The sequence below is a fragment of the Melanotaenia boesemani genome, chromosome 14 (assembly GCF_017639745.1).
Source record: "Melanotaenia boesemani isolate fMelBoe1 chromosome 14, fMelBoe1.pri, whole genome shotgun sequence".
Taxonomy (NCBI): domain Eukaryota; kingdom Metazoa; phylum Chordata; class Actinopteri; order Atheriniformes; family Melanotaeniidae; genus Melanotaenia; species Melanotaenia boesemani.
Window position 1 is genome coordinate 7,155,453 of NC_055695.1, and position 27,723 is coordinate 7,183,175.

General features: G+C 36.2%; 3 protein-coding genes and 1 long non-coding RNA gene across 13 annotated transcripts in view; 3 read left to right on the forward strand and 1 right to left on the reverse strand.

Annotated features, from left to right (window-relative positions):
• Positions 1-27,723, forward strand: part of LOC121652535 (complement factor H-like) — a 126,910-nt gene that overhangs the window by 97,787 nt on the left and 1,400 nt on the right. The window contains exons 7-12 of the mRNA XM_042005333.1: positions 2,447-2,617; positions 3,607-3,777; positions 3,871-4,056; positions 5,804-5,968; positions 7,087-7,096; positions 27,281-27,447. Coding sequence (XP_041861267.1) covers positions 2,447-2,617; positions 3,607-3,777; positions 3,871-4,056; positions 5,804-5,968; positions 7,087-7,096; positions 27,281-27,447 — 870 coding nt within the window. The remainder of the gene's footprint in view (positions 1-2,446; positions 2,618-3,606; positions 3,778-3,870; positions 4,057-5,803; positions 5,969-7,086; positions 7,097-27,280; positions 27,448-27,723) is intronic.
• The window catches only part of LOC121652536 (coagulation factor XIII B chain-like), a 94,138-nt gene that overhangs the window by 48,402 nt on the left and 18,013 nt on the right, over positions 1-27,723 (reverse strand). The gene's annotated exons all lie outside the window — the stretch shown is intronic.
• On the forward strand, positions 9,867-26,658 carry LOC121652543 (C4b-binding protein beta chain-like). The gene is made up of 3 exons (XM_042005353.1): positions 9,867-10,026; positions 11,156-11,344; positions 26,631-26,658. Exons 1-3 carry the CDS (start codon positions 9,954-9,956, stop codon positions 26,633-26,635), a joined length of 267 nt encoding a protein of 88 aa, XP_041861287.1. The 5' UTR covers positions 9,867-9,953; the 3' UTR covers positions 26,636-26,658.
• On the forward strand, positions 24,432-24,775 carry LOC121652548. The gene is made up of 2 exons (XR_006012629.1): positions 24,432-24,466; positions 24,670-24,775. It is a non-coding gene; the product is annotated as an uncharacterized LOC121652548 (long non-coding RNA).

Genomic DNA, 27,723 nt, shown 5'->3' on the forward strand with positions numbered 1-27,723 from the left:
ATGACAAGAATATGATGACAACTCAGAGATTTCTCTTTTTATTTAAATTTAACAGGACTAACTGGACACTGTGAATGTGTCCCTAAAAACATATGAGGCCAGATCAGTCTCAATAAGAATGAACTCACGCCAGGTGTTTCACAAATGCACACGCTCTGGTTTGCATTCGTATTTCAGAATCGGAAATGCACACAATCTGTTTCACAAATGCACACGCTCTGGTTTGCATTTGTATTTCAGAATCGGAAATGCACACAATCTGTTTCACAAATGCACACGCTCTGGTTTGCATTTGTATTTCAGAATCGGAAATGCACACGCTGTGGTTCACAAATATAATTTTGAGGCACACTTGTAAGATTATACGAATTGCTGAACGTGCATTTACGAACTGCTTCTCATTTGTGAACATCTCTGCATTCGTGAGAGAATTCTCTGCGGTGGATTTTGAGACTCCCCTGACGCCGCAGTGTAACGAATCTCACCATTGGTTGACTAATCTGTCAATCAAATTTCCGAGTGTGATTGACAGATTCATCAGTCAATCAGTTAATTCGATAACATTACATGATCTACAACGAGGGAATGTAAGATAAATGTGTTACTTACAGGTTGTGATTGTTGCGTCTCCTCCATGTCTGCCCGCTAGTTGGACTTTAACTACCATGCTCAAATAGCAGTATTAGCTCTGCGACAGGTCTAAAAGTGTGGAGAAAATGTAAGGAGCAGTATGATTGGCTGAATGCAAACACACCTGATTGACTGATGAATCTGTCAATCACACTCGGAAATTTGATTGACAGATTAGTCAACCAATGGTGAGATTCGTTACACTGCGGCATCAGGGGAGTCTCAAAATCCACCGCAGAGAATTCTCTCACGAATGCAGAGATGTTCACAAATGAGAAGCAGTTCGTAAATGCACGTTCAGCAATTCGTATAATCTTACAAGTGTGCCTCAAAATTATATTTGTGAACCACAGCGTGTGCATTTGTGAAACAGATTGTGTGCATTTCCGATTCTGAAATACGAATGCAAACCAGAGCGTGTGCATTTGTGAAACACCTGGCGTGAGTTCATTCTTATTGAGACTGATCTGGCCTCATAAAAACAGGCTTCCCTGGTATTTCTGAAAACTGTTAATACAACATCCACATTGTTCCTTGCTCAGCAGCTCAAGTTGAGAGTGACCAGTAGTGTTGAGGAAATAATGAAAACTCTGCATCCAGTTGCAGGACAAAGCAATAAATAAAAAGAGATAAAAACATTTTTAACAGCTGCTTTACATCAGTTTTGTTATGACAAATGATTCTGTCCTGCACACTTTCACAAAACCCAGAAAGAAGGACCTTTATTACATTATTTACATTACAGTCATTAGGCTTTTCTCCAAAGTGACGTACAGTGGTTAGACAATAGTGTTAAGGGTTTTGCCGAAGGACCCAACTGGAAGGTGTTAATATAACCCCATGTTATATTATATATATAACAAGTTGCCATGTTTTGTGACATAGTTGTAATATCGTGTATTATTGTTTGTTGACACTACAATAAATGTGTATTTTTGATGAGCAGTTTGATTTTATTGGATTATTCTAGAAGGTATTTCCTTTATACTTATGAAACTTATCTTGAGCTTCAAGCTGTGGTGGACTTTAGTGGAAATTAGAGCAGGGTGCAAAGAAATTCTGTTAGATGTGTATCATCATTAGTTACTATTAACATTTATTTATACAGGCAGTCCTATTTAGACATGCAGTCTCATTTACAAGAAAGTCCTGTTTACCTAACCTAACACCCATGACTTTGAATGCCTCCTTCCACCTGATACATTGTTGATATTGCTGGTTCAACATAGAAAAACCTGCATACAGAATATTGAATATGGGCTAATAAAGAACAATGCTATAACTACAATCGTTAATTTTAATTCCATTATTTAACATGCTGAGTGCTTAATCCTGCAACCCCCACACCCCACCCCACCCACCCATATAGGTTTTTAAATTGTCAGTTTATATATATTGAATCTCAGCGGCTGTATAAAATATAGACACTGCAAAGAAGCAGCTCAAAACACCTCATTTACATGTCAATTACACGTGTAATTGTACTATAATGACAGTGGAACTGTTTACAGACTTGGTGCAGCAGCTCATTAATGTAGGTAAAACTTTAGAGAACCAAACTTTAGAAAGTACTTTTAAATATATATATTTGATAACTGCTGACATATCGGAGGTTCAGAATTGCTCTGTGTTAAAAGTCATAAATTTACAAAACTTAGTCCAGCTGTCAGATTACCATAACAGGATGTTACAGAGAAACAGCAGAGGGATAATTCACACATGACAGCGACACATTCAGTTAGCACCAGATCAATTAAAAGTGGTTTATCCTTGATAGAAGTTGAAAAATAACCCTTCTTTTTCATGTTGTTTACAGGTGTCATAAATTGTAGAAAACCTGAAATTCAAAATGGATTTGCAGTTGGGCCATTCGATGACACTTTGTACTACTCCTGTGATAATAACTATAAGCCTTATTCCACAAAAGCCTGGTGGGATGTGGCCACATGTAAAGGCACAGATTGGATTGAAACTCCACGATGTATAGGTAATAATTTCTTCTCGTCTTACTGGTTCGACTGTCATAAGAATTAAAGGTGTTATCACCTGGTCTTTTCATGTACCCACTGTCCTCTAAGTGTCTAAATATTTTTTTGAAAACGTATTACACAAAAAAATCAAACATAGATCTTGTTCTGACACTTTGCTCATACCACATCTTTGTCTCGAAAGAGTTCACGCAAGCTTTTGACTAATGTTAATGAGGTGCAGCTGGTTGGCTGCAGGGAGGCCAGGGTTGGGCTGGCCCAGTGTATGCGCAGTGTGTGAGACTCCAAAACATCAACAGCTTAGTGATGGCGAGCGAACCCGACCAAGCAGCAGCTTACGGAGTTCAGCCATTTATGTTTGAACCAGACTCCGAGCCTGAGAGTGAAGATACCAAGATGGTTGAACTTTTTGGCTCGTCCCTTAGCATCAGCGTTAGCATTAGCATTAGCTGCGTCAGCAGTAAAGCATGACTTTGTTTCATTATATCATTCCACGCCTAAAGGATGACTTTAGGCATGAAAGAGGGGCTGGCTTATTCAAATAGCCTCCTGTGATGACGAAATTACAGGAGCAAATTAAAATCATGCATTTCCAGACGGAAAAAACTCCACCTTCTTCAAAAGAAAGGCTTTCAGGGAAGATAACACTTCGGTCCAACACCAATAAACATGTTTTTACTTGAAAAAGTGCAATTTCCAGGCTGTAGTTCCTTCAAGTAAATTTGCCAATAAATCCTTCTAAAACGCATACTTCTTAAATAAAGATAAGGATGGAGATTCAAGATATTTTAGGATTTTTCTATTAAGACATCGACCACAAAAAAAAGAAAACATAATTCTCTGGTAAATGTTTTTGACTTTGTTCTTTTACATCTTTATCACTACCATTTATTTTCCTGACAATTTTAAATTGATAAAATCCTTATTTACTGATCAGATTTTTTGTTTTAAATCTTGATGCCTAATAATTTATAATCTTGTCTTATAGCACAAAACACGTGTGGAAAACCTCCTGTGATTTCTAATGGGAAATTCACTGTCACTGCTAGAACTTTAAACATTGTTTGTGATACTGGATACACCTCTCTGATTACCCGTGTGACCTGTGAAAATGGAGAATGGGATGTAACACAAGATTTACTCAAAACTATTTGTAGACGTGAGTCACTTTTATTGTTATTCTAGTTTATCTATAGTTGTTCATTTAGACTGCCCTTTCACATTATACTGTTGATGTTTTCATGTCTTGCAGCCAGTCAAGGATCATGTGACGTACCACCTAAAGTTGAGAATGCAGTTGTTAATGGAACCTTTCAGAATAAATATCTATCTGGCTCTATAGTAACTTACATATGCCGTGATGAGTATCAGATAAAAGGAAAAGATACAATTACCTGCAGACACGAGGAATGGGACAAGGTCACCTGTAGCTGTGAACGTAAGTTAATAAAAAAGCTTTGAGAAGGTGCATGTTGTTTTAACTGTCAGTTTGTTAACGAGTTCTTGAAAAATTGTACCATTTAATGTTTTAGGTTGTTGGTTTTCTTCTTCAGAACATACAGTGAAATAACCTATTTATTAAAACCACAAAATCCAGCTTAAGTAATAAACAATGCTGCTAAAAGGTGATTTCAGCAAATCAAAACTTTCAAACAGCAACACAACCCTGCACACGAAAAAGTTAGGTTGATATAAAACTCATTTGTGGTTACCACATATGTTGAGTTCACATTAAAATAAAATATATGAATTACAAGTTTAATGCTACCCATTTAAAATCTGATATGAGGATGTTTAGATTATACTGTTAAATTGTTTTATGCTTACCTTCAAATTCTCCTAAATATGTTAATAATACTGATACTTATGTTGATATCAATATTGATCGATACTAGTGTGATAACATCAGTACTTTAATACAAGGCTTGAAAACTATCAGAATCTTCATAAATAAGGAGGAGAAAGTGGTCTTTGGTGGGTTCAGTTCACCTCAGTAACAAAACACCTACACGCTCAAAATCTACTTCTCTCTCTGAGATAAAGCCAAATTCAGATTTTTATGGCACCAACTTTATTGTTTAAGCATTAATGCGTTAAAAATGTATGCATTAATTCCAATAATTAATCAAATTTATTTTGAATGCCCAATTAAAAAGTATTGGTATCAACAATACTAAAACTTTATTTACTTGGTATCGGATCAATACTAAATCTTATAGTATCGCACACCTCTGGTTAAAAATCCTAGAATCTAAGAGAGCTAAGCTTTACAAAAGTTCATTACCTCCACCAAGCCAGAGGTTATGTTTTCAACAGTGAACGTTCGTCTTTCAGTCTGTCTGTTGGTAACATGACTCTAAAAATAATGAAGATATTTAGATTTTTCAGGATATATTTGAAATAAAATAAAAAAAAAACCTATTTAGATTTTTGGGGTGATCCGGATCATTGTATGGATCCAGGATTTTTTTAAATGATTCATTATTTCTGGGAGATGGGGATAATTTTGCCATTACAGTTCCTATCACATCAGGTAATGCTCAGAACCACTGGCAAAAAAATGGAAATTACAAGATGACATCATGGTAGATGTTATAATCCAACATTGTTTGACCTGGAATATGTTTATATTCTAGATCTGGTGATACAGAAGGTTAAAAATATAGGGGATACTGGGTGGGCTGTTGGGCATTTTGAGGTTTTTCTCGAGTGAGTGACGCTATAGCTTTGTAGAGGTCTGTGCTCTCTGAGTGCTTCTAGTTGTTAATTTCTTCCTAAAATACATTAAAAGAAAATTATCCTTTTATACAAAGAAAAAAAACTTTTTTCTTTAGTTGCAGTTGGAGCAACTCCACTTCTTGATTTAAGGTTAGGGCAATATTGTGGATTTTCTTTCATACATAAATGTCTACATGTACTTAAAATACCGTCTAGAACAGCCTAATAACAGTCGGAAATAACAACTATTGAATTTAACCCCACAATTTATAGTCACTGTACCAAATTTAATCCCCTCAACATTGGATAAAATAACATCCTCCCATAACCTATGTACCATATAGCTGCTTACTCTTTAACTGGGAAAAGTGAACATTTTCTAACACCAAGTAATAATTTGGAAATCTAATTATGATGACATGACATGTTCAACAGGGACTGACAACAATGTCTCTTTTCTATTACAGAATACTGTAAAAAATTACAAGACGACAAGATCACACTTAAGCCAACCCAAACTAAAGAAAGATATGCAGATGGAGACACACTTGACTACAGATGTAAGGCTGGTACAAAAGAAGGCGCTGCAACTTGTACCAATGGAGGGTGGTTTAAAACTGTAGAATGTCAAGGTAAGAAAAAAATTTATGAAAGGAGATAAATTATCTTTAGCTTTAGATTATTTATATCTTCATCAGTTTTGAGGTTTTTGTATTTATACTATACTAACCCAAGGTTTGTATGAAACAAGTCATAGTGTATTTTAATTAGGCCTTGCAGTCCTGTAAAATAAACTTTTTATTAGAAAAGAAAAACCTAAGTAAGAGATTTATTTAGACTCTGACTCATTCTTAAATGTGACCATATAAATAACACTGTTAATGTCATTTATAACAGCAAATTAACCTCTTCCTCTTATCTAAAAATGTACCCAGTTAAGTACTTTATTGTCATCTGTAGTAACCGTTTTAAAAAGAGTTAAATAAGTTGTTAAAAGAGCCACATAGACAGTTAACTTGAGATACATTTAAGATCTCAAAGTGGAGATGATCAAATATAATACATGATAATGTGATCAGTGGAACACAGTTACATCTTAAGTTGGATTTTCTTGTATCTTCTGTGTCATTCTCCTCATTTTAAAGGTTTACAAGGATGTTCAGATCCCCCATTCGTTGATAATGGAGACTACTTGGCAAGCAAAACTGAGTTTGCACATAACGAGAGAGTTGAATACAGATGTCAGGCTTACCACATAATGGAGGGTGAACCATACAAAACATGCAAGAATGGTATCTGGACTGGAGAGATGCGATGTCTCAGTAAGTTGCAGTAAAAACATGTCTAATATTTCATTCTGGGAGAATTCTATGTTGGTAGAATTAATCTTTGTTCTCAATGCTCCATTTCACTTCTGTTTCAGAAAAATTATATTAGGAGTAAAAAACAACTCCATATTATCATCATATTATCTTTTAAATACACAGCTTATAAAGTGGATCATATTTGACGACACACAACAGTAGAACTTGTACTTTATAAATGTTTTAGAAATGTTGCTAAAATACTGAAGATCACTGAAGACAATGAAATCAATGATTGCCAAATTATACACAATATAAGAAAATATTACATAATGATCCTGCTTTTAATCACATTACAATTTTATGCAAAAAGTAAATCAATTCTAATTGAAATTTGGAAAATCATGGCACTTGCTAATTTAGTAGGACATTTTACAACTAATCAGGTTTATTAGGAACGGATCAATAACATGTTCAGACATGAAAAGAACATCCCAAGGAGGCTGAGTCTTTAAGTAAAGATGGGGTGTGTTATTCTGTGAAAGACTGGCCACATGGTTAAAACATTTAAGAAAACTGTCAGAAGACTGCAATAATTTTCAGGTTAAAGTTCTGGATGGTCATCATACAGTTCTGTATTTACCTGTTAAGACCTAAAACCCTTAAAGAAGCAGTGGCAAACATTGTTCTTGTTAACAAACGAAGGAGAATCCAAAGTAGATGCCACATTAAATCTTATATGTGGTCTAAGTAAATTCTTCATCCATCTAAACAGGATTAATGTGTGAGACAAACGGTTTATACAAAGCAGTAATCTATTTCTCACTTACAATATCTACATCGAGCTCTAAAGGTTTAAAATTTGAATAGAATATGTTAATATTACTGTATATAACATGTAATATGTAGTTAATAACAATTTGTTTCATTTTCACAAAAGTTCATGTACATTATTATTTCTGTCATTTATTTTGATTTTTGTCATATTTCTTACTGACAAAAACACTCCTTGTTTTTATTCTCTTACAGAACCCTGCACTGTCAGTCAAGATGACTTGGATGACAATAACATTGATTTCATAAGAACAGGATTAAATAAACTATATTCAGAACATGGTGATCCCATTACATTCACTTGTAAACCAGGATTTCAACGAGTCGGTAATGTACTAATGCGTCCGAGGTGTAATGATGGTGAGATGACCCTTCCCACCTGCCAGAGACGTCAGTGACTTCATCTTAATTAAAATGTGCAGAAAAACCAACAGCAAAGCATAATCTGATTCATTGCTGTGTGTGGTCATTCTAATAAAATCATATGTGCTGAATCTTTTGTCTCTTCATGATTAATAAATAAAATTTCATTACACAACAAATGTTATTTGATAATAGATTGATAGAGGGATGACTAACAGAGGTATTTATACAAAAAATGTATTTATTAGAAGACAATAACAGATTTTTCTCAGCCACAACTCACACTGCTAACCGTTTTTACCTTTTTGTTTTGTTTTTTTGTTGTTGTTTCTTTTTTTCTTTTTTTTCTCTCTCTCTCTTCCTACAGTAATTTCAGAACACTAAAATTACTGCAGTATCATATACAGTACTGCATGACTTTAAATGGGAGTTTTACTTTAGGTCTGTTCATTTTGGAGCAGAATTGTTTTTCTTTTTCTACTGTTTTCAATTAAGATGTGATTACATGTATTTTTTCTGCCATTACTTAGAGCTTGAATTTACAATATTGTCTTTTTCTGTTATTTGATTACGGATGGACAGACAGCATTACATTCATCATCATTCATTTTAATATGAGTCAACATATATTTAGGTGTTGGAGTGGTTGGAGCTTTAAATTTCCTGCTGGATTTACCTCTGCAACGAGCAACATCAGACCAGGTTGTGGCTGGAGTTGATGACCTCGGTCTGGCACCAACACTGTTCCAGTAGGAGAGATCAGTCTGACCGTACGGTTTGGGAACTTCCCCAGCTATTCCAGTGTCATTTGAACACATCAAATAGCGGCAGGCTCCACATTTGACATGCCTTCGCGTATGAAGATTTGACTTAATTCATTTAACAGCTCAGTAGCTTATACAGAAGCTGCAATAGAGTCAATAAATTCTTCATTCACACGAATGCCTTGCAGTGTTTCAATCCTCTTCTCCAGCAGTTGCTCACACTCAGTGCAGCTCACTGATACTGCAGGGTTAGCAGACATCATTCCACTGGTTCTCCGATGGCAATCAACTAGATTTATCAAAAAATATATTCGTTCCAGTGATTTATGAGTGACCAGGAGTCCTTATAAGCTAAAGCTAAAGATAGATAGATAGATAGATAGATAGATAGATAGATAGATAGATAGATAGATAGATAGATAGATAGATAGGAATGCTTTACAGTTTTCATTTTTCCATTATTTACAGTTATTAATACATATATTAACTCCTCCAGTTGATGCAGCAGAAAAAGTTCAACATTCAACATTAAGTTAGTTCAGTGAAGTTGAGTTTAGGTGTAACAAAGGGCAAAACATTGATTAAGCAAGATTGTGTGGGTGTTGTGCTGCTGTGATGACCCTGTTTTTTGGCAGTAAAAACTTGAGCTAACTGGAAGTGACATGAGCTGCCTGGACAAACGTAAAACATTAACATTAAAATAAAATTAGTAAAAAAAGGACAACTTCAAGAGGACTGTGTGATCTTAAGACAGTGTCACAGATGTAATGTATTATTGCAGTGATAGGTAGTAACACTGGATGTTTTTCAATTGTAACAATACTTCAGACTCCACTGACATAAAGGGTTTTCTCCTTCTTCAAATCAATTGTCCCATAATCATTTCTTACTCGTTCTGGCCATGAGTAACGTTAAACTTTTACTACTTAAGTTATTTTGCTATTTTATTTAAGGATCATATTGTGTCTGCTGTTTTTGTTTAACAGTGGTTTTTATTTGGTGATTTTATTGGAAAGTCCTGTTTGTTGATGTGAATGGGGTTTTTATAATTTGCTGTTATAATTTTTTTTGTTTGGGGAGCTGTCTGTAAATAAAGTTTCCCATTAGGAACAACAGTCGAGCTTTAACCGTATTTGAATTTAATCTTGCATAAACATGTCAAGGACACAAGCTGGTGCAGCAACTGTGTGTGCAAATATGCGTGTGTGGTTTTTTTTTTGGGGGGGGGGGGGGTCCATTTCTCTTGCTAAAAATTTAAGAGATAGGATTTTGTGCAACTCAGACGTGGAGAAAGTAACTTGACAGATTGTATCCCAGGAAGTTTTTTTAAACATTCAGAAATCTGAATTTTCATGATGAAACTACGTCTCCGTCTTTGGCTTTTTGTCCTGTGGCTGAATGTGAAGACGTCTTTACAACAAAATGGTATGGAAGTCACACGTGCATAGTTGTTACATTGCTGTGAGAAAACATGTCAAATATTGACTTTAAAATTATTTATTTTAAATTCCTGGGTTTATTGAATTATTGAAGCATTGTTAATTATTATATGTATAAACCAATTGTATATATGTTTATTACAGTCATTTCCTATGTTTGCAGTAAATGTAATTTTACAGCTGAACTGAGTTTTACTGCGAAAAATCTTAATACGTTAAGAAAATGAACTGAACAAAATATTATGTTTAACAAACAAATCCACCAAATAAACACAAGTAAAACTAATATTGCTTTGCATTAAGTCATCTTTTTTTTTTTTCTTTAGATCCCACATGTGAATTTGAATCCATCCAGGGAAATCAAAAAGTCCGGAATAAGTCCATTCAGCCGTTAAACACATGAGGCTACATTCCCTGAACTCCCGCTGTAGTCGAGTCAGCGCCGTGAGCTCGTCGGTCTTGTTGGAGAGGGAACGAACGTTTCCCATAATCACAGAGGGTAAATATGGCCTGTACCTCCGTTTCCTCTCCTGGAGCTTTCTTCCTGCTCTACAGCCTCTTCTTTTCCTCCGTATCTCCGTGGGAATCTCCGGGAAGAGCAGTGCCACGCAGAGCCAACAGCTGTTCCCTGGTGTAAACAATGGAGCTGTTGCTGAAACCAAAGGTGTCCCCCACCGAAGTTTGGAAAAGTGCCAAAAGAAGCAGAAGTCCAAATAAAAAAGTAATAAAAGTAGGCTTCCCATGTGCAGAATTGCACCTGGTACTGACTACTGTAAAGAAAAATAGAAAACCATGTATAAAAACAATAGAAAACGCAAAAAAAAAAGGAAAAGAGGAGGCAGAGCTGCCGTAACAAGCAGCTGCTCGCACAGCGCCATTTATAATACATGTTAATTATTATATGTATAAACCAATTGTATATATGTTTATTACAGTCATTTCTTATGTTTGCAGTGAATGTAATTTTACAGCTGAACTGAGTTTTACTGCGAAAAATCTTAATACGTTAAGAAAATGAACTGAACAAAATATTATGTTTACCAAACAAATCCACCAAATAAACACAAGTAAAACTAATATTGCTTTGCATTAAGTCATCTTTTTTTTTTCTTTAGATCCCACATGTGAATTTGGCATTATACACAGTAATCTCTTTGTGGCTGGTTTACCACCTCAGAATCAGCCCATCACAGCTGGACATAAATTACGTTTTCTCTGCAGTGATGAGTACAAACCGAAAGGCTCAAAGGAAATCGAGTGTTTGCAAACTGGACAGTGGAATTCCCCATTCCCAACCTGCTCTGGTATGTTCAACAATGATAGGGGCTAAGTTCATTTAACCTCCTTTCTTTTTTAAACTGCCTCTACATTTAGATTTTACATGAATTTTATTAATAAAAGAAAGTCGGTCTCTACACAACTGTGTTATCAGTGAGTGTTTTATCTCTCCATACTTGGTGGTCTATGAGTGTAGAAGTTATTACTGCTTAAAACTGTTTCCACTCTTGCTCTACTCATAGCCTTTAAATAATATTTTATCATCCAATTTAACTTTGCAAGATTAGAGGAATGCAGAAAGACAAAAATATTACTTTGCAAAATGCTTTTATTTCTCCCAGAAGTAGCAATCTTGGGTTGCATGGAGCTGTGCAGCATTGTCACTTCACAGCAGGAAGGTTCCTGGTTAAAATCTCAGCTGGTGCCTTGCTAAAGAGAGTTTACCCTTTCTTTCTGTGCATGCATACGTTCTCTCAGGGTTCTGTGGCTTCTTCCCACAATTCAAACACATGCATGTTCAGTTAATTGGTGACTCTAAATTTACCCCAAGAGTGATTGTGAGTGGGTGTCTGTGTCAGTGTGGGCCCTGTGATGAACTGGTCACATGTCCAGGGTGCACGTTGCCTCTATACTCTCTACAGTTATATGCTGCCTGATAACTGCTGGGATAGACTCCAGCCCCTCTGCAACTATGGACTGGATTAAGCAGGTACATGAGATGGAGGGATATTTTAAACAGAAGTAATTTTCTTCTTGAGAGAAAATATTTCAAATCTCAAGACATCACTGGCATAGATTATTGAGTTTCATTAACAAATCAACAGAAAAATGGTACTGATTTGCACTATGTAATAAGTCAAAGTCTAACATTAAAGAAATGTTTAAAAATGTGAGTTTTATTTCATCCAAAGTGTGCTGAAGTCTTATAAAGAAGATATTTCTGTATTTATTTTTTATAATATAATAAAATAAAATAATAATCTGTCCTTTAATAAACAATTATTGTAATGATATTTATGAATATGTGTGATATTGAAGGAGATAAAAAAAATAGAGATTGGTTCTTCCAGTGTTTGAATATGCTGATGTGCTGGCTGCTCTACAACTTTAAAAACAATGTGAATTTTTAAATTATGTTTATGACAATAAAAAAAGAAAAAATAAGTTGATAAAAGAATGAAAAAATATACAAATGTAAACATAAATATTCATGTGAATACCTGTGTGTAAACTCAGTATAATTCTAGTCATGTCATTTATTAGCTGTCAAATAAGTGGAGTCTGAATCTACAATCCCAGTTAAAAGATAAATAAATTGATGCTCAACAACAACACTGGAGAATCAAAGACTGGAAACTCACAAACCACGACTGAAGCTGCTGATTGCATTTTTATAATGGGTATCTAAACACACAAAGTTATTTTTAACCTTAAAAAGAGAAAAAATTTGTTTGATCTGTTTTTATTTATTTTGTTTTCTGGTTTTTTTTTTTTAAGATCCCACTTGTGAAGTTGGCGTGATGGACCCTCGTCTCTTTGTTTCTGGTTTGCCACTGCTGAATCAACCAATCCAACCTGGACATAAATTACGCTTCCAGTGCAATGAGGAGAGCAAGCTGAGAGGCTCGAGAGAAATCGAGTGCTTGCGAACTGGACAGTGGAATTCCCCCGTCCCAACCTGCTCTGGTATGTTGACCTAAACTGGAGGTTACGTTGATTCAACATGATTTAGAGTGCCTTTCCATCAAACTTTTAGATCAACTTCATACACAGAAAAATTCAAGCTCTACATAATCCATAACTTTGTTACCAGTTTGAGTGTAACCTCTCCATACTTGGTCTCTTCATTGTAGCGGGAAGATTACTGGTTAAAATAATTTCCACCTTTACTTTGCTCATAGCTGCTAACTATCTTCTCACCCAGTTCAGCTGTGCACAAATAGAGAAGAGTAACCATGGTAACGTTGCAAAAGGCTTTTATTTCTTCCCAGAAGAATGTAAGATATTTAAAGAAAAGGGCAACAAGACTTTATTTTGCACTTTCAGATCAATCTCATAATCAACATGTTCTTAAAAGTGAGTTATTGTGTCATTTGGTCACTGGTCGTTTATTCTTTGAGTCTTTGGGTCGTTTTCAGCTCAGACTTGTTTGTATCACACAATTCTCGTGAGTTGTAAGGGTCACATGAGTGAAGCTGAGAATGGTTTTGGAGATGTCTGGTGAGGGATGTAAAAGTTCCAATGTAGTCTGCTGAAAAGTAATGCCTGAGGGACCCGCTTCAGTTCAGTAACACCTGGCTAGTCTACATTTAGAGCGTATTCATGCTAGGGTTGTTTGGTCCACGTGAAATGAGCCCTGAGCTGTTGACAGTGTGAAAGCAAACAGACCAACCAGTAATGAAGAGATGAAGAACGCATCGTAGCGCAATATGTTAGATATCTCGCTGCATCTATACTGCTCATACTTAACATATTCTGATGAAAACTGTATTAGTTTTGGACACAGAAGTACAAACAGAAACACTAAGACTTCATACATTTATTGTTGCTCCATTGTTTAGTTTCTAGCCAAATTTCTTCTTCTTCCTTCAAGTAATTAATTTTCACTTGTCTTCTTGGATTTTATGAAATTGCAGAAAAACAAATAATTGTTGAAAGACCAGAAATGTGCACACTTCTGATGGATAAAAACAAGAAAAAAATCTGTAATGAACAGTTTGTTTATTTGTTTGTTTTTGTTTGTTTGTTTGTTTTGTTATTCATTCTCAAGCAGCATTCATTCAGTCTTTTTCCTTCCTGTTGTTGGTGTTTTATTCAAACATGCCTGTAACAGAGACAGAGAGAGCCGACATCTCGTTTTGAAAACAAAGTGTCGAGTGAAACTGGGGATTGACGTCTAAGATTTAGACTCTGGGTGGAAATGTGATAATTGGGACAACATAACATCTTGAGCTTTATTTTCTCTCCGATTACCCACATTTTTGTAGGTACTTCAAGTTGTTCGGGACCACCGGTCCTTGAATATGGAGAAAGCAGAAGTCATTTTTCACATAACGAGAGAGTTGAATACACATTTAAGATCTCAAACTGTAGAAGTTAAAAAAAAATACATGATAATGTGATCAGTGGAACACAGTTACATCTTAAGTTGGATTTTCTTGTATCTTCTGTGTCATTCTCCTCATTTTAAAGGTTTACAAGGATGTTCAGATCCGCCATTCGTTGATAATGGAGACTACTTGGCAAGCAAAACTCAGTTTGCACATAACGAGAGAGTTGAATACAGATGTCAGCAATACTACAAAATGGAGGGTGGACCATACAAAACATGCAAGAATGGTAACTGGACTGGAGAGATGAGATGTCTCAGTAAGTTGCAGTAAAAACATGTCTAATATTTCATTCTGGGAGAATTCTATGTTGGTAGAATTAATCTTTGTTCTCAATGCTCCATTTTACTTCTGTTTCAGAAAAAATATATTAGGAGTAAAAAACCACTCCATATTATCATCATATTATCTTTTAAATGCACAGCTTATAAAGTGGATCATCCTTAATGAAAACAGTAGAACATACAGTAAAAAATATTTAGTTAACCTTCACATGTGTAATGTTGCTAAAATACTGAAGATCACTGAGGACAAAAAATATCAATAAGTGCAAATCATACACAATAAAACTGTTTCTAATCACATTTACATTTTATGTAAAACGTAAATCTAATTTAAAATACCATGATTTGCAAACTATTTAAAGTCTATTTTTATTTGAAACACTTAATAATAACTTAGTAGGACACTTTACAACTAATCAGGTTTATTAGGAACGGATCAATAACATGTTCAGACATGAAAAGAACATCCCAAGGAGGCTGAGTCTTTAAGTAAAGATGGGGTGTGTTACTCTGTGAAAGACTGGTCACATGGTTAAAACATTTAAGAAAACTGTCAGAAGACTGCAATAATTTTCAGGTTAAAGTTCTGGATGGTCATCATACAGTTCTGTATTTACCTGTTAAGACCTAAAACCCTTAAAGAAGCAGTGGCAAACATTGTTCTTGTTAGCAAACGAAGGAGAATCCAAAGTAGATGCCACAGTAAATCTTATATGTGGTCTAAGAAAATTCTTCTTCCATCTAAACAGGATTAATGTGTGAGATTTTATTTATATTTATTTATTATTATTTGTTTATACAAAGCAGTAATCTATTTCTCACTTACAATATCTACATCGAGCTCTAAAGGTTTAAAATTTGAATAGAATATGTTAATATTACTGTATATAACATGTAATATATAGTTAATAACAATTTGTTTCATTTTCACAAAAGTTCATGTACATTATTGTTTCTGTCATTTATTCTGATTTTTTGCATTTTTCTTACTGACAAAAACACTCCTTGTTTTTATTCTCTTGCAGAACCCTGCACTGTCAGTCAAGATGACTTGGATGACAATAACATTGATTTCATAAGAACAGGATTAGATAAACTATATTCACTACATGGTGATCACATGACATTCAAATGTAAATATGGATTTGAACGTGTCGGTGATGTACTAATGCGTCAGAGGTGTAATGATGGTGAGATGACCCTGCCCACCTGCCAGAGACGTCAGTGACTTCAGCTTAATTAAAATGTGCAGCAAAACCAACAGCAAAGCATAATCTGATTCATTGCTGTGTGTGGTCATACTAATAAAATCATATGTGCTGAATCTTTTGTCTCTTCATGATTAATGAATAAAATTTCATTACACAACAAATGTTACTTGATGAAAACAGAATGTACATACTGATGTTTTTGTCTCTCCTGTATCACATTAGTCCTGTTCTTTTTTTTTTAGCAAATACATACATACATTTTTTTATGTCTGTGAATTATGATGTTTTTCCGTGTTATTGATGGTGCCTGATGTAATGATCCCAATTTGTTTTCTTCTTAACAATGTAGTTGTAGTACTATGTAAATAATGTATTAGTAGTTGTCTCATTTATCTAATTTTCATGATATGGTATCCATAACTACTTAAACTACATTATCACACCTCTGACTACAAATATATTTTCAATAAACCACTCAACAAATAGGCAGTGGGTATTTTATTGTGAACAAACAAGCACTAACATGCAAAAAACAATAACTTAAAGTGTCCTGTTTTGTCCCTTAAGCAATTCCCTTCACTGTCTGAAGGAGCTTTGCTTTGGGGACATGGGCCTGGCTCTGTCAACAACAACGACAGCAACTTAAGTTGTGTTATAAATAAATTTGCCTATATTTTGTTATTGATTATATAACTGAAATAGCTAATGGGCTGATTAATGTCAGTGGTACAGCAGTTCACTAATAAACCAAAACAGAGATAGATCTAATCGCTCACACACCCTCAAAGGCATCACTGGACGGCTGGAGATGAAGGTCTGCTGCTGGGTCCGCCTCAGACGAAGCGGTCACTGCTGATTCTAGAGCTGCAGAGCATAAATACTTATTGCTCCATTATATATTGCTTTTGTGAACATTAAATGTTGTTGCATGGAAACTAAAGAAGAACTAACGTAGTCTTGGAAAACACTAAATCTAAATGGGCTTTGCAGTACCATAGCTCTAGGCAGACACTTTCACGTTGTATGTGTCATGTTTCACTGTCTTATTTCTTGTGTTTTGTCTGTCTTGGTTTGGCATATTTTGATGTTGGGTTATAATTCTGGTTTTGCCATGTGTAGTTTCTGTTACAATTTGGTTTTAGTGTTGGTTTAAGCCCCGTCATGATCATAGTTTAGGTTCTTGGTTTTTGTCATTTTTAGTTTAGTTTTCGTGTTTGTCCTCATGTACTCTGTTTGCTGTCATAGTTTATTATCTTATGTTCTTATTTTTGATTTTGTCTTTTGGTTTTTGTCACGTTTTGATCTTGGTCTTAGTTCAGTCATGATCAGTTTTTGTCATGTTTGTACTTTTCCCTCATGTGCTTTGTGTTTTCTGCTCCTGGCTCGTTAGAGCACCTGGTCTGATTCCTCACTCACTTCACCTGTTCCTCATTACTCCCTCTGTGTATATATGCCCCTTGGTTTTCAGTTGTCTTTGTCAGGTCCTGTTGTTTACCCATGTCGTGTCTTGGTTCCTGTTTTGAGGTCCGGAATAAATCTTCGTCAACAACATAGTTCTGCCTCCTGCCTTTACTGTCTGCATTTGGGTCCTCACTTCCGCTGCATCGTGACAGTATGTGGAGGTCAAGCTCTGTAAAATTACCCCCTACATAAGACCTGTTGTCAAGAGCAGTTTGGTTTTAGTAAACACTCATGTAGTTGGGGAAAAATAATTGAGTGATGTCACCCTTGTGAGGCAAGAAGTGTTTGGTGTCTTTTATTTTATAGTGTTGTGAAAACAACCAAAAATGTTTGAACATTTAACTTCTGTATTTTATTTTTTCATTTAGGCTATTCAAATGTCCCACCAATAACTAAATTTTACAAGACTAGATTTGAACACATCATAATAATAACGTAATTGACCTTTGCCTAATGCTCATAATTACTGAGCAGAACATAAATGTGTCATAATACAATTCAATGCAGCTATGTAACTGAGTGAATTTTTATGCTGTACTGAAGCACTGATTTTGTGCTGTTGTGGCAGGTTAGTTCAATTTAACAGTGGACATTTGGATTCAGATTTATACTCGAATGGTGCGTGCGGTTGGTTACGGTTCCATCCTCCGTAACCCATCTAAAGGTGGATTTATGCTTGCACGGTGTTTGCATGCGGTCAGCCATGGCATAGCTGATGCTGGTGAGTTTGCTTTCGCACTCCAGCGTAGAGGGTACGTGTCGTTTTGGTGTTGTGTTGCAGTTTCTCCTCCTAACTTGAAGGTGGCAGCAGGGGTGGTATCAGCCGGTAAACTCACCAGGTTGGAGTTCTTTTGATAGTTTATTTCAGTTCGATAGGTATGTTCTATTTTAAAAAAAGAATGGAGTCCAGTATGGTTCAGTGTCTTTTATTAGCTTGTGGAATACAAGCTAGCTTGCTTACAGAAAACGTAGGAAGGAGGAGGAAGAAGAAGCCCAAAGTAGAGGTATGTCTGAGTTACTGAACATTAAGGCAGCGTGTGTTAACACTTTATTTTGACATCAACAGAGGGCTAACGCTAGCTAACATAAATGCACCGTAACAACAATATCTGAACAACATAATAATCAAAGTACCACGTGTATTATGCAAAAAAAAAAAAAAAAACATGCATGTCATAATGTCAAAATGATATAAAATGAAGGTTTGGTACGACTTAAAATGTTCTAATTTTATTCGCAATGCAGTATTTATTGCAACTTGTTTATTGTAAGGGTAGGCCACTGCTATCTAATGTTACTACTATAAAATTTAAAGTAATGTGTTAAATTTGTATTTGTTCAGACGGTGTGGACAGGTGGTAAATTATAATGAAAGCACATTTATTTACAATTCCCGTGAAAAGTGTTGGACAACCGGTAAAACAAAATAAAGATGAGCTGGGGTTAGCAGACCTGCAGAAAGAAACAAACCAAAACCTATACCAAACACTCAACCGCCACTCGGTGGTGAAACTAAAACCAAACAAAAGCAACAGGCCCATAACTAAAGTGACCGTCGTCACAACACAATAAAACACTAACCTAGCCCAGAGGGGTATTGCACGAAACCAGAATAAAGAAATCCAGGATGATTAAGCAAGCCCAGCTTGACCTAGCTTGCGCAGCCTATCCTGGCTTAATTGGTTGCACGTTTGCTGAGCCAGGATGAGAAGGTGCGGCTGGGTTAAGCCAGGTGAAGATAGTTGGGATAAGTGCATGTGCACGGCATACTGAAGCAGACCTCGCGATCGCTCACAGAATCACCGATGGGGAAATGGATAAAAGTCGCGCGTCCTACTTCACGGCCGCTGAACAACAGCTCCTGACGGAGTTCTCTGACGAAGTTAAGGATATTATAAGGAAAAAAGGCAATACCAATGCCATAAGTAAAGAACACAAGAGAGCCTGGCAGACAATAGCCGACCAGCTCAATGCGTAAGTAGTCAAAAACTGTACAATTAATAAACAGTGCTCCACTGGAACTGTCATAATTAGGCTACAATTAAAGGAGTTACTTTTCAAATCCACTAACTGTTGTATACTTTAAGAGTGACAAGCAGGTGCATGTTACTCAGGAAATGTAGTATGATTAGGTGCAAACAATTATCCACAATGTGTCATTTAATCTATTTTCCTCATGTAACGTTTTTATCTATTTTATCTTTCTGTCCTTCATAAAGAACAAACCTGTTTGGCCATAAAAGGACCTGGCAGCAAGAAAAAATTAAATATAAGAACATTTTGCAGGCTGCTAAGTGACTCCAAAGTAGATAACCGTGAACAAATGAGGTGAATAGATGAGGTGTCTGCTGACATGTTCAATGTCTGTATGATTGTAGCAGTTAAAAAAAAGGCCTATAGAACTAGCACAGGGGGCGGCCCACCAAGCCAGGATGTGACTCCAGCAGAGGAACTGGCCTCCATTTAAATAAAGGGAGGCCAGTGATGGAGGGGATCCAGGGAGGGACAATAACTGACTCTGTCCCAGCCACAGAAACTGTCCGCTTCATACAAGGTACATCACGTACTGCAATTCTACTGCACATGGAACACAATCAAATATAATATAGTGTCTGACTTTGGATAACCTTGCAGTGTCTGGGAACACAATTACACTTTTGGAGCCACCAGAAGATGATCCGGTTAGTACAGTGTCTCGAAATCACAGGCTTGGTATGTTCTGTGAAATCTTAATCCAAGTCCTCTCGCTGCATGTATACGGCAGGGGGAAGGCACATCTGCAGCTGCAGAATGCACGTCTGCAGATGAGGAGACTGTGTCAGTGGAGTCCAGAAGGCTTGAGGCATGTCAGTTTTATGGGATTGGCCTGCTTATTTATTCCATGAAGGATATGAAGTCAGTGATGTGGTGCTAATAGAAAATGTGTAGCAGGACCCGGATGCTGCACAGTCTCCTAAGCGGCCTGGTAACATTGTGAGTATTGGCTAAAGTACATCTACGTTATGAACAAATCCTGCTGTGCTAATTGACATTTCCTTTACAGACTTCACAAACTGTCAGAACGCTTTATTCAGGGCACCTGGAGAGAGAGATAGAGCTGGCAGATGTTAAAAGCTGACTCAAAAAGAGCAAGCTCCAAGGAATGGAGCTGGATCTTGAGATTAAACGCCCGACACTCAGAAAACTGCTGGAAATCCAGTAACCAAAAATCTGTATCTCTCAATGACATAGCCATCTCCAAAGGCCAGGGGATGTGACCTATGGGGCGCCAAGTGTAAAAATTCAGTATAAAAGTTGTAGCTGACACATTTTCATTATTTATCTCACTTTTCTCACATTTAGCACATTTTTCCTACATTTAACATAACTTTTAACCACATGTATAATGGTCAAATAGAACATCTAAATCTAAATTTTAAATCTAAATCTAAATGTTATATGTTATATCTAAATGTTTAAATCACCCCATAGTGACCTGTCCCTGAAGACTCGTTCATGTCTGAATGCTCTTCTGAGGATGCGGGCTTCCTCGTCCAGCACATCCTCCGAAAAAGGGCAAGCCATTATGAAGAGGGAACAGGTGAAGGGGAGTTGGACCTGAATATTCTACATTGCCCTCGTCACGGATTTCTTTGAATACACCTTTGTAACCTCATCCGCTTTGTTTTGTAATCTCAATTAATGCAATAAAACACATATTTATAAAACCTCTGACAGCAATTTGACGAGCAGTCTTCATTAGCATAGCAATATAACACTTGGCCTGATGAAATCATGCACTTATGACCAAGTTGATATTGTGTGATGAAATCGTGATCCTGTATTTAAATAAAATGACTAAAAAAAAATAAATAAATTATATGCACTGCACTAGCACTACACGACAGCACCTGGGTCTAACTGGACTCAAAGCGGTCTGACTAACACTTAATTATGACGTCCCATCTTGTTTGAATTCATGCTTGTGTTGTTCTTACTCTCAAATGTAAGTCGCTTTGGATAAAAGCGTCTGCTAAATGACTGTAGAATAGAATAGAATAATAATACTACAACTCGAATCCATATAAAAGGGTGTTGCGATTACGAACATATATAATATAATATATGTAATATTTTAATACTGGATGATTAAAATGACGCGCCATACTTAGGAAGACCATGGACATGCTGTAAAACACATTAATTCCTCACAGAATTGACGTTGGACATGCAGGTGACTCGCTAGGATTAATCTTAGCCTTAGCAGTTAGCCTGGTCTGGAGCAGGCTAGCTGCAGCGGATAAATCACCACAGTAACTTGGCCGGGATTAGTTTGAGCTGCTTTCATGCAACTGACTTAGGGCTAAATTCAGCCAGGATAACCAACATATCCCGGCTTAATCCCTTATCTTGGTTTCGTGCAATACCCCTCAGCTCTAAAACAACCACAAAGTAAACTTAACACAACTAAACACTGTAAGCACCCATTGTGGAAAAGGAGGTGGTCGCGACACACACACACCCGGTGCACAACATGAGGGGGAGAGCTGCCGGAGCCATTCTGGCTTCTCCCCCTCCAGACCTGCCTCGGCTGCAGCCTTTTCAGCCTGAGCTTCTCCGTAGGCTGCAGCCTGACTGGTCCAGAGGGGTGCCAGTCACACAGGGGCGGGGACAAAGGCGCTGGCCTTGGCCACTCCGGGCAGCGCTCTGCCGCCCCTAATCAAACACAAACGGCCACAGCTGTCTGCAAACAGCCGCGGCCATAACAGATGAGCTGAGAAAACTTTTGCAGCCACAACAGGCACCTGTAGAAACTTCTAGAGAGGAGGCCTCAGCCTTATTGTCTTCACCAGAGGCTCTCAGAGAGGAATGTAGGTTACTTCAACAAAGAATAATGACTGCAGTACTATTACGTTTTAGAATGTTTTTTTATCTAACAATTATTAAATAATATTTGGATCTGTGGCAAGCAGATCTAAATGAAGAACACTGACTGCACGATGCAGAAATGTCATTAAGATGACTGAATACAGACAGACTGTCTCTCTGAGTGGTGGCCTGGTGGCTGGAAGGGCACGAGGGAATTATCTTAATAACTGAACAACTTTGTGTTACAACTTACATGTGAAACATACTTCAAAAATAAAATTTGATAGCTTAATTGATTTTTTGTTTTACACAGTGGCATTATTTTGTTTTGTTTATCATTATTGTAGCCGTTTTTATAGTTTGTGTGTATTTTGATTGCACTGTTTTACATTGTTTTAGGATTTAGCACTTGTGCCTTTTTTTGCCCTGGACTTTTGCATTAAACTTTATTTATTTTTAACTAAATGTTATTTATTTTGAGCTATTTATCATTTTTGTAGTGGTTTGTTTAGAGTGTTTTAGTGTGACTTTATTTTGTTTGTTAATAAAGAAACAAGAATTTGAACATTAGTTACAATATGTGTGCGACTGAGTCATGTAGCTTCAGTTTAGGTAAGCATTTTGCCGCGTAGGTTGGGGAGCAAAACTCCTGTTTTGCCAAGGACACCTGCCGGCCTAGAGCCGGCGCCGGTCAGAGGTAATTTTTCACTGCCAAAGCTAAATACAAACTATGTTAACAAAAAATAAATAAATAACAGGGATCTACAAAGGTATGTTGGTATGGAACTCACTTCCCAAATATGTAAACATCACAGGATTTAACATAATAACCGTTAAAGGATTTAAATTGCTTGTAAATAAACATCTCTTAAAAGGATACATATTACATTTAGTTAATCATTATTAAATAAATAATATAAACAATATAATATAAATATTTTAGAAAAACTGGTCCTTGGCTAAAGTTGGAACTATACATTGAATTTGTTGATGCTGTGTTATAGAATGTATGAATATGCATTGTTTTGATTTAAAGTTAAGGGTATCACAGGATTACCTTAAGTTTAATTTTTATTTTCTTTTTCTATGCTATATGTTTAAGTTAGCTTATAATTGTTAAAAATGTTTTACATTTCATGTGTCAGACCCCAGAAAGAATAGCTTCAGTTTTGTTGCAGCTAATAAGGATCCAAATAAAACAATAAAAAATACTCGAGTATAACTTTTGTTTACAAGAAGCAGTTCCAACTGCAAGAAGAATTGAGAACTGAGGCAAATCCTGCATTGCTCAACAGCAACATTTTGTTTACGTAGCTTCCAAACTAGAGTCAGACTATGCATTACTATGCATATAGGTTATTATGAGACTTTTGGCAGCTGTTTGCTCCCTTACACAATAAAAATGCGACTTTGGTAAAGTGTTCTCTAAAGTGTAATACCATTTTTTCATTTACTTTTAAAATTACAACTGGTTGCTGCCTTTGCTTATCTACTTTAAATGAGATCCTCAGCTGACTTTCTCTCATGCAGTTTGTTTTATTTGTTAAATTGATTTCTGTGAATGATTACCAGAAAGGTACAAGATAACACAAATAAACATTTACAGGAAATCATTTCTTTTTTTTTTTTTTTTTCTTTCTTTTTACTAAATGATAAAGTTAAGGGGTAGTGCACCCAAAAATGTGTTTTTTGGGCTGTAAACACCACAGAAGTACTTAATTGTGGTAAAAAACCACCTATACTGTTGATAAAATTAGTATTTTGTAGGTAAAAAATGGCTCATTACGCCCTTTACAGGGTAAAACCCGGTTATGTTTTTCGTGACAGAGAGCGGTTATCCACGTCACGAGAAAATATTAAAAACCCCACAGCCCCCTCCCTCCAGAAGCTGTTGACAGGCCAGTGTAACCTTGTTCATGTGTAGCTGAGGAGATTCTGGAGGGGAAAAGCTTTCCACCTCAAAGACCGCTCTGTGGCGTAGGTGCTTTGTGAATCTTGCTTTGCATCTTGCCAGTGAGCTGAGCTGCTGTCTGTTAATCATTTTTGCCTGTGTCTTTTTAGCCCAGAAATGTCCAACCTTTCTAGTGAATGGTAATGTCCATGTGTACGGGGATATAGAAGAAGCAACCTATGACACTATCATTACATTTAACTGCACAGCTGGAGATGAAATCCTGAGTGGCCCAGAAGTGATTAAACAGGAAAGTGGAATGACCAACCTCCAAGGTGTAGAGGTATAACAGGAGGTATAGCAGTTGAGGCTTTCATTTAAACAAAGTTTTACCCAGCAACCACCTTATGACACCTTAAAATGATTCAAAGACACCTCTATATCTATAGGTTTTGGTAAATGTTTGGCTAACCAGTAAATACATGTTATACCCTTTAAATGAATAAGTGTTGCAGTTGTATTATTCCTTGTGTGTGATTTCAGCAGCAATAAAATGTGACGCCCCGGCTAACATTGAACACGGTCGTGTGTCTGACAATCGTCAAGAGTACAAAGAAAATGAAGAGTTGAATTTTGTCTGTAATGAGGGATACATACGCAGGGACAGAAGACCTTCCAAATGCACACAATTTGGAGGACGAGCAGACTGGTCCCCCACACCTGAATGTAGAGGTAAATACAATCTGACTGATCCAATATGTTGATTGTGTAGCACTAAGCTACAGGGTCCTGAATATTGTGCTATAATCTGTCTTGTTACTACAAACTAACAAATTTACTTTGTTTCCCAAATAAACCAGGAATAAAGTGTCAACTAGTTCTGCTGTTTTCATTTTATACAAAACAAAATGCTGCTAAAAGTTGATTTCAGCAAAGCAAACAGCAACACAACCCTGCACATGAAAAACTTACATTAATATACAACAGATTTTTTGGTTATCTCATATGTTGAGTTCACATTAAAACTGTGTCAGTTAGTATTTTTTATTTTAAAGTCAGGAGAAGCTATATCACATAAAGGAAAAAAAAATCCTCGCACCATTACACAAAACCATAAAGCAGATACATTATTAGGAATATATGATAGTAAAACTTTAAAGTTTTTTGCTACCAACTTAAAATCTGTTATGAGGATGTTTAGTTCAGATTATACTGTTATCTGGTTTTATCTGGTGCTGGGCCTGTTTAGGAGGGGAGGACTGGGTGCTATTTTCGGATGTATGGGTAGCAGGAAACAAGATGCTATGTCGGTCAGGACATATGGACTGACAAAGAAGTCAGGGATCATCTTTCCACAGCCTTCAGTGGCCGGGTACTTTATTATGACAACTCAGTGTTGTAACAGGTTTCTTGTCATTCACTAAACACTGAACACTTGGAGAGTCATAACAAAGGCACACTCGAACAAAGAGGACCCAACTTCTGACTAACTACGAGGAGGGTCAGCGTGAACTAAGCAGGAATGTGAGCACCGTCTGTTAGCGCTGCTGCATGTTATGATGCACCCTCTGAGTAAAACTTCCAGAACATTACATCACTTCCTACCAGCGGCAGGAAGGAAATTAGCAACGTCCTTCAACAGTAACAGCTATTTATACAGGGCCGATCAACAAAAATATTGATAATATTTACACTAATGTTTATATCAGAATTGATCGATACTAGTGTGATAGCATCAATACTTTAATACAAGGCTTGAAATCTTAATAAATAAGAATCTTCCTAAATAAGAAGGAGAAAGTGGTCTTTGGTGGATTCAGTTCACCTCAGTACCAAAGCACCTACACGCCAAAATCTCTGTGATAAAACCAAAGTCAGATTCTTATGACATGAGTACCAACCTTATTTTTTATATGCATTAATGCATTTGTTTTTAAAAATAATGCAATAATTCTAATAATTAATCTCATTGCGTTGATGCATTCAATGCCCAGTTGAAAAGTATTGGTATCAACCATACTAAAACTTTATTTACTCTTTAAAGAAAATTACAAGATGTTATAATCCAACATTGTTTGATCCGGATCATGTTGATATTCTACATCTAGTGATCCAGAAGGTACAAAATATAGGGGATACTTAGGTGGACTGTTGGGCCTTTTGTTTTTTTGTTTTTTTCAGGTGAGTAAACTTATGGCTTGGTGGAGGTCTGCGGTCTCTGAGTGACTCTGAGTGTATATAAAACACAATCTATAATAGCCTTAAAACAGTCAGAAGGGAAGACTGTGGAAACAAACCCCACAATTTGTCACAGTACCGAACTTCATCCCCTCAACATTAAATGCAAATAACATCCTCCCATAACATATGTAACATACAGCTGCATACTGCTTCTTTTACTGGAAAAAGTAAACATTTTCTGACGCTAAGAAATTATTTGGAAATCTAATTATGATGACATGACAGGTTCAAAAGAGACTGACAACAATGTGTCTTTTCTATTACAGAATAGTGTGAAAAATTACAAGATGACAAGATCACACTTAAGTCAACCCAAACTAAAAAAAGATATGCAGATGGAGACACACTTGACTACCGATGCAAGGCTGGTACAAAAGAAGGCGCTGCAATTTGTGCCATAGAAAAAATATTTATCAAAGGAGATAAATTATCTTTGAATTATATATATCCATACCACTTTTGACATATTTTGTATTTATAGTATACTAACCCAAGGTTTGTATGACACAATTCAGTCAGTGTATTTTAATTAGGCTTGCAGTCCTGAAAAAAAGACTTTTTATTAGAAAAGCCTGGGTAAGAAAAACCTAAGTAAGCGATTTCCTTTGACTCCGACTCATTCTTAAGTATGACCATGTTAACACAGAGCAAGTCAGGATATAAATAACACTGTTAATGTCATTTATAACAGCAAAGTAACCAGATCTGGTCATCTGAAAAATATACTTAGATAAGTTCTATATTGTCACCGTTGTTAAAAGATCCACATAGAAAGTTAACTTGAGATACATTTAGGATCTCAAAGTGGAGAAGATCAAATATAACACATGATAATGTGAACAGTGGAACACAGTTACATCTTAAGTTGGATTTTCTTGTATCTTCTGTGTCATTCTCCTCATTTTAAAGGTTTAAATTGTTTGACTCCACCATTACTTGATAATGGAGACTACTTGGGAACCAAAACTCAGTTTGCACATAACGAGAGAGTTGAATTCAGATGTCAGGCTTACCACATAATGGAGGGTGAACCATACAAAACATGCGAGAATGGTAACTGGACTGGAGAGATGAGATGTCTCAGTAAGTTGCAGTTAAAACATGTCTAATATTTCCATACCATACCATGATTTGCAAACTATTTAAAGTCTATTTTTAATTGAAACACTTAATAATAATTTAGTAGGACATTTTACAACTAATCAGGTTTATTAGGAACGGATCAATAACATGTTCAGACATGAAAAGAACATCCCAAGGAGGCTGAGTCTTTAAGTAAAGATGGGGTGTGTTATTCTGTGAAAGACTGGCCACATGGTTAAAACATTTAAGAAAACTGTCAGAAGACTGCAATAATTT

Coding starts and splice junctions, on each gene's coding strand:
- LOC121652543 (XM_042005353.1), top strand. CDS start 9,954: ATGATGAAACTACGTCTCCGTCTTTGGCTTTTTGTCCTGTGGCTGAAT. Junction 10,027..11,155: donor GACGTCTTTACAACAAAATG/GTATGGAAGTCA, acceptor TTTTTTCTTTAG/ATCCCACATGTGAATTTGGC.